General features: G+C 38.1%; 1 protein-coding gene across 2 annotated transcripts; it reads right to left on the reverse strand.

Moving 5' to 3' along the window:
• Positions 1-1966: 1966 nt before the first annotated feature.
• Positions 1967-12780, reverse strand: LOC142623457 (protein CELLULOSE SYNTHASE INTERACTIVE 1). Of its 2 annotated transcripts, none has more exons than XM_075796875.1 (8): positions 12642-12780; positions 12053-12221; positions 11321-11394; positions 7475-10532; positions 4722-7266; positions 3598-4052; positions 2754-2870; positions 1967-2616 (listed from the first exon to the last, which is right to left on the reverse strand). In XM_075796875.1, exons 2-8 carry the CDS (start codon positions 12053-12055, stop codon positions 2476-2478), a joined length of 6393 nt encoding a protein of 2130 aa, XP_075652990.1. In that variant the 5' UTR covers positions 12056-12221; positions 12642-12780; the 3' UTR covers positions 1967-2475. The 2 variants fall into 2 exon arrangements, with proteins under 2 accessions (XP_075652990.1, XP_075652991.1); XM_075796876.1 differs by having other exon boundaries at positions 12321-12662.
• Positions 12781-13683: the final 903 nt, after the last annotated feature.

Raw genomic sequence — 13683 nt, forward strand, 5'->3', positions numbered from 1 at the left:
AAACATAATCCGAAGAGAAAGAAACAGAGTGAGGTAGGGTGGACGTATGTTGCAGTAGTATGATGATTAGATTTGACGCATGGATATGGAATTATTGTCTGCAAAAGTAGAAGGACCCATGTGAGCAAAGCTTAAGACAGTGACTGCTTGTCGCGAGACGAGACAGACGCTGGTCCGTGTCTTACGCCTAGGACGGAAAGATTGGCCTCTTTTTCTGCCAAGCTAGTGGGGCGGAAAGCAACCTCTATTCCCTTTATCGTTACTCCATCCACAAACCCCTAAAAAAACAAAACTAATAATAATGGTTTAATCCATTCTGGTGGTAAATGCACAGTAGGGCTCCACAAAATGATTGATACTTTTTACTTTTTATTGAATCCCATTTATGATTGTTATTCTCGATCACATCTTTATTCTTTTGTAATAAGTAATGACACATCTTCTTTCATGGCAAGAAAGGTTGAATAATTGTTTTTTTTTTTAAACCTTATCCGTTCTTTTTGTAGGATTTTATTTTGATGACCTTATTTGTACTGCTGTGGGTTTAAATACCGTTTATTCATTAAAAATTAAAAATATTATAATAAAATAATTTTTAAATATATAAATAATATTTTTGTGGGTATATGAACAGTACCGTGAGATTCATATTTTTTCAACCAAAGGCCAAAACAGGGATAGAAACGCTATCCAAACTACCACTGAGAAGGATGATTTTTTTTCTACAATTTAAAACAATTGTTTTTATTTTTATTACCTGAAATCATTTGCATAATTTTACTATGCATTTATGTTCAATTTTTTAAGAGTAGTACCATTATTGCCGAGAGTGGAAAAATGTTGGTGTAAAAAATGTTAAGACCGCGTAGTTTTACATAATTTTAACCACAACATGCTACGTGATGAGTTACGGTACAAATTGTGTAGAATTATGTGGCTCTAGTATTGCTCAAAGTCAAAAGTTATAGTTATATGCACATGGAATACATAAAAAGCCTCATTGTATTTTATTTTTTCTAATGCTGGACAAAATCCATAGGAAATCAAATGATAGCCCTCACATTAATCACTGTATAATAGCATAAATGGTAAATTTTGCACATATAATTCAAAAAATCATCCACATCAATTCATGTCAATAATTCACATGCAAATCTATTTATTAATACTTGTTTACATATATATATATATATATATACACACACATATGAGAGAGAGAGAGAGAGAGAGAGAGAGAGAGAGAGAGAACTAAAAAATTGATAAAGAAAAAATATTTTAATAAAATATAGTATCAAATAAGAATAAATCTTAGGTAGTCCTGGAGTATAGTGAAATGGTACTCTCTCCTCTTACATTCATGGTGGACCCCACCATAGATTTAATGAGCAGACCCTATCATGAATGTGAGAGGAGGGAACACCATTTTCCTTTTCCGAGAGTACCTAAGAATTACTCAAAATAAATAATTATGACGTAAGTGTTTTATTAGATAAAATAGAAAATAGTAGATTTTTATGTTAAAATAAACATGAATTTTTGCATGAAATTATGCAAATGCTTAAAGTTAGCATTGCTCACTAGGAATCATTACCCAATTCTCACAATAGGTTGAACTTTAGTTTCAAATCTTCCCTTCCCACCCAATTAAAAAAACTCACACACACACACACACACACACACACACATCGAAGAAGCACACGACCCTGGAATCCTCAATTAAAGTGATAGAAAGAAAAGTGTAAAGCATTTAAAATCTAGCATTCATACGCTGTTTGACCCCCCTCGAAATATAATAATAGTGATTATAACTTGGAGCTATGTTAGTCTAAAATGTGAAGTCTACTATGGATCTTCAACAACTAAAGAAGATTATAAAAATATTTATTAACCAAGAATCAAGAATACACACCTACAACATTTTCGTGGTTGGAAAAGTTCTTTCCCATAATCTGCAATCACTTATATCTTTCCAGGAAAAGATAGGCTTTTGACATAAATGAAGTAAAAAGAAGTTTACAACTTACAAGACATTTCAAATATGATATGTTTACAAGACATACAACATTACAACATGTCTCCGCTATTTATTTTACAATCAAATGATAAAATTAAGGAATACAATCAATAAGATGTACAAATCCAAAACCAGAACCAACCTCTTATTACCCTCTGAGTTGACATCAACAACAACAAAAAAAAAAAAAAAAAAAAACTCAATACAGAAAGTATGAGGAAAGCTTAATCCTTCTGCCTGTAATGTCCATCCCAGGAAATGTAAGATAAGGTTACAAAAGAATACATTGACAAATGACTATTCTTTAAGACTGTTGATGAAAATCAAAATCTCAGGGATACTATATACACGACATGATAAATAACCCAAAATGAGAAGGAAAAAAAAAAAAAAACCCTCTGAACATATTTTTCCTAAAAATTCAACTTGCAGCAGATTACTAATTACTTCAGTAATGGGTCTTACTTATTAGACCATTGGAATTCAATTTCCAAATTCCGTGGCGGCCCACTTTTGCTTTCTGGCAACAGAGTGTATTCACCAGCAACTGCTCCCAGCATCACAACCCGATCGATCTGGATCGTTACTTTTCCAAATGAACTCTGTCATTGGATAAGAAAAGACTGGATTAAGATACAATTAAAGGAAACTTGGAAGTAATATGAGAGAATAAAGTTTCCATATATATAGATATATATGTGTGTGTGTATTCTGGTATTCACTTTTCATCTTATTTTACCTTCCCCATTTTGCTCTTGTTCTTGCAAGAAATATGCAGCTTCTGGCCTTTTGGAGGGCTCTCAAAGGACCATGAAAAGCTCTCATCCCACTCTGGATTTGGGCCAGTTGAAACCACCTGACAAATTCACAGTGATGAGAATTTGCAAGCAGTAATTTGATAAGAGCAGCCAAATATACCAGAAGTTGAGACAACAAAAAAATTAACCTGTGACCTAATTGTACAGTTGATGATTAAAACAGATCTCATTAAATACATCTTTTCTCAGTGCAATGCTGTGAGCAATGCCACACAGAACTGTTCTATGCAGCATAAAGATTTGAGATCAGTGCAAAGTAGAATGAAGCAATCACACAAAGGAAACATAGAGCAATTATCTTGTTTGTCCTGTCCATGCAAAGATGACAAGATATACAGGGGGGGGGGGGGGGGGAAAGGGCTGCACTAAACAGATGGCAGACTCCAATTTCACAAACTTCAAGTACCTTCTATACCCACATTTGGAATCTCAAAATTTGAAACCCCAAAGGCCAGAGATAATTTTTTTTTATACATTATAAAATAAAGCACAGTAGCAAAACCAATGAAGATAATTAGCCTTCCTTTGATAAAACGGGTCAAAAGTGCACTTTTTGAAATTTTTGTACATAATTTAGCCCAAAAATTAAATTACATAACTTTTAGTTTTGGAAAGGTAAATTATAACAAGCATAAAGTCTCACATTCAAATTCCTGTAATTTTGTATTTGTACCATTAAGTGACTTGTGTATTCAAGAGAAGGCACCCAGGAAAAAAGATGTTGACCAAAATATCCTTGTATGAAAGTATATAAAAGTATGTTACCTTGGTTTGCCTAGGTGGAGTGTTGCCAAGTGTAAGCTTACAAAAAACACTTGGATTTCCCACTGATTGCTTCATATTGTTGCCACGTTTGATTATCACCACTAATGTCCCTGGCAAACACTGCAACAGAAATTCTGCCTTCTCCTGAAACCGAGGTGGGCCAGACTGGATAAGGTATTGCAGTAAGGGAATTGCATCTGCCGCAGCTATTGATTGAGCTCTAGAAACTTCAGCTGGGCATGCTGACCAAGCTTGCCTAAGAAGAAAAAGTGCATCCAGGGCAGCTTCTTGAGTTGCCTCTGAGCCTGTCTTGAGGGATGTAACCAGATGGGGAATGCTAAGTGTTGCAGGCTCAGTGGCTCTCAAACGAGGGAAGTTGCTGAAGAGAGAATTTAGAGCTTTCAGATACTCCTCATTCACAGTTCCAGTGGCCCATAAATCTTTTTCAATAGCAGCTGCAAAGCCAAAGTAATCATTTCAGACCAAACACCCAAAAAAAAGAAAAAGAAAAGGGACAGAAAGACAGAATATTTGCCTCCATGACAAAGACACCCAAGTCACAACTGACACCAATAACTTCATAATTCAATCTTAAAAAGAAATAGCACACTTTATTTGAAGTTAGTCATTGGTCCATATCAGCCTACTTTCACTGTATGCCTTATTTGTGAGTCATCAGTCCTTTCAAGATTTTTCAGCCAACTTTAAAAAATTGTATATAGAAAAAACTAATATTCATTTTGCTCAGATTTTTTTTTTTGTGGCGGGGGGGGGGGGGGGGGGGTGTTAACACTAATAGCCAACCATTCACATTTCTTTCTTCAAGTGCTAGTCAGCTTGAAAGTGACCATTAGAAGTTATTTTATTTTATTTTTGCATATTCTACTCAGAAAAGAATAAACCATAAGCATTCCTATGCCCTTGTTCAAGTGCCACTCAACTTGACATCTACCATTAGAAAAGTAACATACTACTATTTTGCATTCTCTGCAAGAACATAATAAACTGTAATCATTTCTGTCATAATTTTTGGACATTTTTTTCAGCTTTGCATGTGAGTTAAATGCTCTTCATAACAATTTAAATGCTCAGCAAATTCTGCAATGAGAACAAAGAGAACTCACCAGTTATAGCTCTGACTGTTTCACTGGAAGCGTACTCTTGAATAGTATTATTTGAGAAGAGAAGTTTAACAAACATTGCAGCCTGAACAGATGTATCTGGATCGCTTGAACCAATAAGATCCAGTACAACCTGTACACCACCAGCCTCAGCAACTGCTCTTCTGTTCGACCGACTGTACATCACAAGGTTTTGCAATGCACATATAGCTACAACTTTCATTTCTTCCGTAGGTTGTTCTTCAAGCACATTTACAAGGGCACGGCAAGCTGAAACAGCATCAGTACTTCGAGCAAGACTCTCATTCTGGAATAGATCACCAAGGGCCAAAGTTGCCAGTAACCTTGCTTGCTGAGCTTGGGTTTGTGGATCCAAGAGGTACTGGGACAATGGTAAGATGGCAGATTTAGTAGCTTTTGTTTCTCTGATCTTCACATTGTTCAACAATACTTCCAAAAGTCTAGCAGCAGTTTCTTCACACTGATGGCATCTTAGAAGTTCCAAAAGAGCCTCTATGGCACCACTTTCAGCCATTGCTTCAGCTGCGTTTGCATCATCACTTTCCAACACCAGAAGGGCATTCAATGCACCAATTACTGTGCCCTCTGAGCCAGAACGAAGCAACCTTACCAACACAGCAACAGGCACTTCCAAATAAAATTCAGAACTAAATTGCAGAATACTTGATAAAACAGCAGCAGCAGATTCCCACAAGGCATGAGGAAGTGAAGGATCAGCTTGCAATATCACTTTAGAAATTTCAGTGACACCACCCTCTTTTGCAATCTCATTTGGCCATGTAAGCGCCAGACTTACAAGAGCCTTTACAGCTCTCTGCTGTAATATGTGTATACCAGAACCAAGAACTCGTATGAGGGGACCAATTACTTGCTGTGTCACTGAATCCTTTTGAAGATGTTCCTCCAATAGTAGATGGGATAGAAGCTCAGCCGCCAACTGTTGCACTGCTGATGCGGGAGAATCAAGTAAAGGGATAAGTGGTTCAATTGCTCGGTGAGAGGTCAGTCTATAGTCAGCACGACATTGTGGATGCTCTAAAATATTGACAAGAACCTGTAGTGCACTGTGCTGCCCATCAGGCCCAAATTCTGGCCTTGTCAGCAACAGGAAAAGGGGCTCAACCACTTTTGCAGCAGATGGTCCTTTTGCAATGCTAGCATTATTAGTCAATATTCGGAGAAGCTCAGCAAAGGCAGCAGACAGAAAATCTGGTGCTTCATGAAGGATATCAAGTATGCTCTCAATTACTCCAGCTTTTACCATTTCCATCTTACAAGCAGGCCTGTCTTTACCTAACTTCACAAGAGCTCTAGAAATAGCCTCATGAAGCATGTAATTCTTACCAAAGAGAAGGCCAACAAGAGGAATAACTGCACCATGTGCAGCAACTAGTTCTGCCAGTTGCTCATCATCAACAAGTTTATCCAATGCACGGACAACTGAATGCTGAGCAGGACTGAACTCAGTTACAAGGAGAGAAACCAGAGGCTCAACACAGCGTGCTGCAGCCATGGTAGACCTGATTCTTGTATTTCCAAAAAGAACACCACACAATTCAGCAGCATCCCCTTTTAGTTCCATTGAGCAATTGGATGAAAGGATCCTGCAAAGGACATCCACTGCATTCATTTCAACATCCGCAACAGCAAGGGCTCTTGATGGGTTTTCACTCAATAATCTAACCAATGCGGCAATAGCAGCATGCTGCTCCCTCTCGAAACCAGTATTGAGAATCTCCACCAAGGGTTGAACAGCTTGTCGGGCAGTTTCTGCATTCCTAATATGGTCAGCAGAAAATAGGCTCTCCAAAGCTTTCGCAGCACTGTACCTTGCACCTCTTCCACCTAAACGTAAAACCGCTACAAGTTGACTAACAGCACCAAATGCAGCTTCATGTCTCCGTATTTCAGCACTGCTGAATAGGATCCCTAACAGATCAGTGGCAGCCTCCTCAGTTGCATCTTGTGGCCCAAGCGAAAGATACTTGGTCAGAGCTTCCAAAGCTCCTGATTCTACCATGACAATCTTATTTGGGGCACAGTCTTTTGCCAGCTGAGTCAGGATCCCAAGTGCTAGAAATGGTGCTCCTGGACGATCTGGAATTGGTTTAAGCAAATCAACAAGGGCAGGTATTGCTTTCCGGGAAGTAGCACCAACTCTTATGTCATCAACTCTGAACAATCTCTCAAGAGCAACTTGTTCCGGATATCGCACCAAACCAAACTCCTCTGACATTTCCAGAAGATCAGATATGTCAGCATCAGCACAGCCAAGTAAGGAAATAAGCCCACCTGCTGCCCCAGAATTTGCAACAGACAGGAGAGTCCCTCTGCTACCATTACACACTAAACTGGCCATTGCTTGAGCAGCAAAATATCTGTTTGCCGACTCTTCAGACTTCAACAAATTTGCAAGTACTGGTATACATTTCATGGTTGCATGTGCTCGTATGATATCTCGATCTAGAAATAAAATTGCTAGAAGTAGAGCACAAACCCAGATGCTGCTATCTTCCTTAAAATCATTCTGCATAGATTATCATGGAGCAAGCCAAGGCCAAATAAGAGGTTAAAAAAATGACCATTAGATCTCACTATAGCAAGCATGAGTAAACAAATGGATAGAGAATAATGTCATACTACTAACGACCTTATATGCAATTCTCAGATTTCACCAATTAGATGCGTCATTTTTTTTTTCCTTTTTCTTAAAGAAGAACAAGAAAGTTAATTACCTGAGTATACTGAAAGAAACAATCTGAGATTCTATCACTGATGACATCAATTGCTCCAGCCTCCATAATCACAGTTTTACTCTTTTCATCATGGCAGGCAAGAACAGAAAGTAGCCATATAGCTAAGTTTTCACCAGATATGATCGCTGTTCCTGTACTGGATTCACCATTCCTGCCTTCTTCTTTAGTATACCTATAAATGCTAATGGATTCCTTGTCATCGTCACCCTGATTTCCCAAAGAAGTCTCTCCAGAACTAAGCATTGCAACAAGAGACTGAATAAGATGGGAACAGAGGTGTGATTCATTAAGATCCTCCACCACTCTTTGGTGATTAACTGTCGCAGCACAGATAAGAAGTGCAGCTCCCCCAATTTGGACCTTTGGGTTTGTAGAACTGATCACCCTTCTAGCAGTTGATGATATACATCGAGAGGCACAGGCAACTGCTTCTCCTAAAACAATGGACTGATCTCGGCAAAGCCGTGACAATATTTCAATAGCTTTATCCTGCAACAATGGTGTTGCATCAGCAATAGACAAAACTATTGGGGTAATGCTTTTTGGGAATTCAGCTAAAACTGCCCATGCAGGTTTTATATGCCCGCTAGCTCCCTCTGACCTGGACAGTATAGCAAGTGCATCTAGTGCCTCTGATGTGACAACTGATTCACCTATAGCAGATTCCAGAAAGGAAACTATTGCAAGAACCGTTCCAGCACGATTCACACAGTCAGTTAAGGCATGATCAATTCGGCGAGAATGGAGCAGACGAGCAATTGCTGCTGCTGCATGTGCCTTCCCAGAAACTGTTCCTTCACGCAAAACCCTAGTAGCAGGCAAAATAATTTCTTCAGGAACAGCATTCTCTGATATCTCAATATCCAAAATTAGATTTGCCAGAGCACAGGTTGCTTGCTCAGAAACTTCCAAAACTGTAGAGTTAGCAAGCACAACTAAGGGAGACAGTGCATCTCTAGCAACAGCTGCAACATCCCGGTTCTCTTTGATTGAAAGAAATATTGCAGCAAGACAATGTGAGGACTCTACCAGGATGCTTTCAGATTCAACATTAAGTAGTTTCATGGCTGACCAAAGAGTTTTAACAGCTATGCTACTTTCACGCAGGTCTTTCCTAGTTTCAAAAATTCCAGCTAGAGCTGATGCAGACTTAGCCTGAGTCTCTTCCTTAGTTGAGCCCAAGATTTTTATCATTGTCTCAATTGCATCATTAGCAGCACTACCTTCACGCAATATATCATTGAGGGGGACCACAGAAAGCATGCTTCTTAAGGCATCCAAAACATAAAATTTAGATTCAGGTAGATCACTAGTTAATAATGCAGTGAGCTGGCTGATAGTTGCAGTATCAGATTTGTGGATTAAATGATTCAAAGTCTTTGCAGCAATTTCCTTCCCATTGGGGCTTCCGTTCTTCAATAGCCATAACAATGCCGGAACAGCATCGGCACTTTCAACACAAGCACGTATATCTTCGCTATGATTGCATAGGTTTCTAAGGATTGCTGCCGAATCTTCCTTGGCTTTTGCAGACCCAGTCTCTAGAATTTGGACAAGTGGAGGTATGCCACCAGCAGCAGTGATAGCCCATTTACTTTCATCATTTTCATTAGATAGAAGGCACAGTAATGCAACTGCACATTCTTGCTGTTGTTCTGATGATAGCCCAAGAAGAGATATCAACAGCTGGACTCCCTCACGGCCTTTAAGTGCACGCCACAGACTGCCCTCATTGTTGCAAAGTGTGAGAAGGGCTTTCATAAGCTCATCCTGCACTTCATTGGTTGCCATTGTGATCAAACCAACAAGCAACCGTTTTGCATCAGAATTTGCTAGTTTAATTGAGAGTATGGCATTCCCATACAAACTGGCTAGGGCTTCTATCGTGCGCTCCTGCACAAGAAAAGGTAAGTTGGGTTTGAACTGCTTAAGCAGAGTCTGTTCAATAACCAGAGGATCGGATGCTCTGGTAGATTCTGCTTTACTATCATATATCATCAGAGCCGAAGCTAAAGCCCCTAATGTGTCCGCAGTTTGGGCAGGTGAAGTGCATGATTCAAGGCTTTGACCAAGGCTTGAGATGACATATGACAAACCACCAGAGATGTTTGCTAAAGCACACATAGCATGCTCCTGTAACGCTTGGGCATACTCCCCCTGCATAAATTCTTTGGAAGGAGCAATGGTAGCATTTATAAGAGCAGGAATACCATTGGAATTAGCTACCTCCCGCCTTGCTTCTTTGCATTGGGCTGAAAGAGCTTTAATAGCACCTGCAGCTTCTGCCCTAACAGGAGCTTCATTACCAGGTCCTAATAGCTTGAGGAGATGTTTTGTAGCCTCTGCGGCCAACACTTTAGTACAAACAGATGCATCCTCCATCATCATACATGCAAGAAGAAAGCACACATTTGCTTGGGTGCTCGACTTTCCTGTTGTCAGCAACTTCACAAGTATATCCACTCCTCCAGCTTGAACTGTTGCAGTCCAGAATCCTTCAGTGCTGCTAGAAAGGTTCTTTAATGCTCCAGTCAATAAGCTATCAACTACATTTCCAGCCTTGAGCCCATTTGATAGCTGCTCCCAGAGCACTGGAACAACTCCTTCTGTTGAAAAAATTTTCGATCCAACATGATCCCTAGCACCACCTTGAGAAACAGCATAAATAGTCTTTGCAGATGCAACTTGACCCTCTGCTGAGCTGGACTTGAGTAGGCCAAGCAATGGCGGAATGCATCCTCCAAGCAAGACTTTTACCCGTAGCTCATTCTCCTTACATAGAGAGCCTAAAACAGTTGCAGCCTGTATCTTCACTCCGAGTGAGCCTGATCGGAGAAGAGAAACAAGTACTGGAACAGCCTGAGAGTGAGATCCAACCGCACTGAAAGCATTTTCACGTGTATCGATAAGTTCCAGCAACTGTCTCAAGGAATACTCTTTCTCCTGTATAGATGAGGAACTTTGACGCAGCTGCTCAATGCATTGGGCAACACTCGCTAATGTCCCATCTGGATCCTCCATGCTACTACTACGGTCTCTGCAAGTGATTAAGAATGCAAGATACTTCAGCTAGAATCATCATTTGATTGAATAGTAAAAGTTACCACTCTTAGCAATGATCTAATTATTGGGAATGTATTAAAAAGCTCAATAATCTACAGTGTTTCTAAGGGTTTTTTTTGGGGGGAGGGGGGGGGTGGGGAAGAAAAGGTAAATGATTAAACAATTAAGGAATGTCATGAGTTGTCGGAACTATGAGGTTGATCAAGGGGCCATAAAAGAAAAAGATAAATCTATAAGCTTCATCATCGAGGGAGAAACAGCCTGGATCACAAGCAAATGCCCTAAATTGAGCAGTAAGGCAAGGATCTGGAACTGAATGTAATTTGGAAAAGTAATAATTTGTTTACAGCTTCCAGAAGAACAAACTAAGTTGTTTTACATATATAATAATAATAATAATGATAATGAGGTCACTTACTAAAGTGAAATCAAGCAATGAAATAACAGAGAAGTTCACATTGTCTAAGAGAAAATAAAGTATCTCCTAGTCCAGAAATAATTGACATATACAACTCAACTCAATAATTCTTATGCTAGTCTGCTTCTTTGAAGTGATTAAGCACTTAAATCAAGGTTAATGCCATTGAAATGGCTCTCCAATAGTATTAACTTGATAAAGTTGGAACCAGAAATCATGAGCTTGCAATAGTATTACTAGCAGCTCAGCTATAAAGTGGCTAAGTGCCTAAATGTTATAGATTGCAAAATAAAAAATTTAATTAAAAAACACAATTTTTGCAGAAAAATAAAGTCTGAACTAACCTCAAGCCCATTTTTACAACAGAATGTGGGGTTGGAGGCTCTGAATCTTGAACTTTTGCATCCCCATTTCTTTCCTGCAATCACAACAATTAAAGCGAAGAACAATAAGTATGACATATCTATACACCATTCAATTGACGGTAACAGCAGAAAACCACTCAAACTTTAAATGAAAACGATACAAAATTGGAATGGAAATTTAAGAATCCATTGGAAAAATAGAGTTTCAACCGAAACAGAATCAACCACAGCATACTCCCAAAATAGAATAAGTTCCAAGTTCAAGCTGAATAATTTTTTAAGTTCACAAACGAAAATAGAAACAAATGCAGGTTTTTTTTAATGCCCAAAAAAGAAATTTCATTAAGTAAACAAATCCCATTAATGGTAACAAAGAGAACATAAAATCCTCCATTCTAAAAAACCATCTGCCAATTCTGTCCCCCAATTTTTAAAATCTTTCATATAATTACCACAAATGCATTTCAGATACCCGAATCGCCAACCACGCCCATTATAGACCAACAACACCCAATCAAAACTTTAATCAAGAAATAATAAATAATGCAGAGTTGCCCATCTAATGAGATCCACCACATCTCTCACTCTAAGTCAACAAAGGGTCACATTCAAACATTCAATTCATGTCTACTAATTGGTGCTGCTTGATTCATAAACAATTGAATGAAGTACACGAAAACAACACACGAAAAAAACCCGAAAAAAAAGTACCATGTCATTAGCAGCGAGGCCGCTGCCATTGCTGGCAGCGAACCTCCAAGCCAGTGTCGCCGCCAGCTTCTTCTTCTGTTCAATCCAATGCAAAGCAAATCAAATCAAATCAAATCCAAGAACCCTCCAGATCTATGAAGACCCAGTCAATGCATCAAAAATCAGCTTCCTGATCACAAAAAAAAAAAAATCCCAAATGTGAAATTCTAACACTTAACACTATGAAATCAAATAGCAGATCAGATTATAGAAAAAAAGCTAATAGTACCAAATGTGAAAAACGCTGTAAAATTGGGTGGTGAAGCTGAATTGTGCTGAGTAGAATATAGATCCAATCAGTGTAGATCGAGTGTTGTGAAGAGAATCGAAGAGTGAAGACTTTCAGTGATTTTTTAGTCAATGAAGTCTCAAAAAATGAGAACGAAAAAAATGGGAGAGAGAGAGAGAGAGTGAGTGAGTTTTTTTTGGTTACTGGATATTTTTTTGGAGAGCGTAACAGAATGGACCTCGGATTTCGAGGAATTTACGATCTTCACCACCAATGCATACAAAAAAAAAATGAAAGAGAGAGATAGAGAGAGAGGCAGACCTTGTTGAGAGTTAAGAGTTCAGAGAGTGAGAAATGTGGAAGCTGTTTGATGATGCATCTGCGGGTTTCGTAGAAAAGAAGAGATTTGATAGTTTGAGCTTTTTGTTCTTTTTCTTTTGTGTTTTTTTTTTTTTTTTTTCCCTCTCTCTTTTGGTTTGGTTGTTTTTAAACGAGCTTTACGTTTTCATAGAAACTGAGTTTGAGAGAGAGAGAGAGAGAGGTGATTACAGACAAACAGGTCAGGACCACCGACAAATTTGAAGAGCTGAGAGTTACGTGGCTAAGCTTGGTGGGTTTGGCTTAGCTTTTTGCGTTTGCCTTTGCCTTTGGCTTTACTCTTTCGCCGTAAATCTAACGTTGCTTTCAATTTCTTCTTTCATGTTTTTTTTTTTTTTTTTTTAAATCTCTGAGGTTCGGTAAAGTCGTAAAAGTGGTAACGGTAAAGTTGAGTTTGCCAAATTTTATTTTCTTCGTTACATTTTTTTTTTTTTTGGAAAATAATTTAAGTTATATAACTGAATTTTAAAAAAAATAAAATTTCAAAGAGATATACCCACCCTAATAAGGCAAATAAACCCAAAAAAATTACTTAATCAATAAATCAAAGAGAAAAAGGTGCTCTTATGCCATGGTTATATTTAGAATATTACATGTACTAGATAAAATTTCTAACCATGTATAAGCAATGGTTAATTTTCAAAATTTTTGGGTTAAGGGACAATCTCATGTAGATATAACACTATAATGAATTAAATGGGTATGAGAATTTTTTTTTTTTTTTTACATTTATATTAATTTGTTTATAAAATTATATTTCTAATTAATTTTTTATTTCTTTTTTATTAATATTGATTAGTATTTTTAGAAAATTAATTTTGGTTCAATGTTGTTCGCTAGACCAAAATCCTAACACCATTATTCACAAACTTGAAAGGGTTAAGTTTTGGTCCAATGCATTGATATACTGAACATAAGTTGTATCCTACTTGAAGATAAAAACCCCTCATAAATGAGTGGGTTGAAATTGGCTCAATTGTTAAAA

Source organism: Castanea sativa, chromosome 2, assembly GCF_040712315.1.
Source record: "Castanea sativa cultivar Marrone di Chiusa Pesio chromosome 2, ASM4071231v1".
Taxonomy (NCBI): domain Eukaryota; kingdom Viridiplantae; phylum Streptophyta; class Magnoliopsida; order Fagales; family Fagaceae; genus Castanea; species Castanea sativa.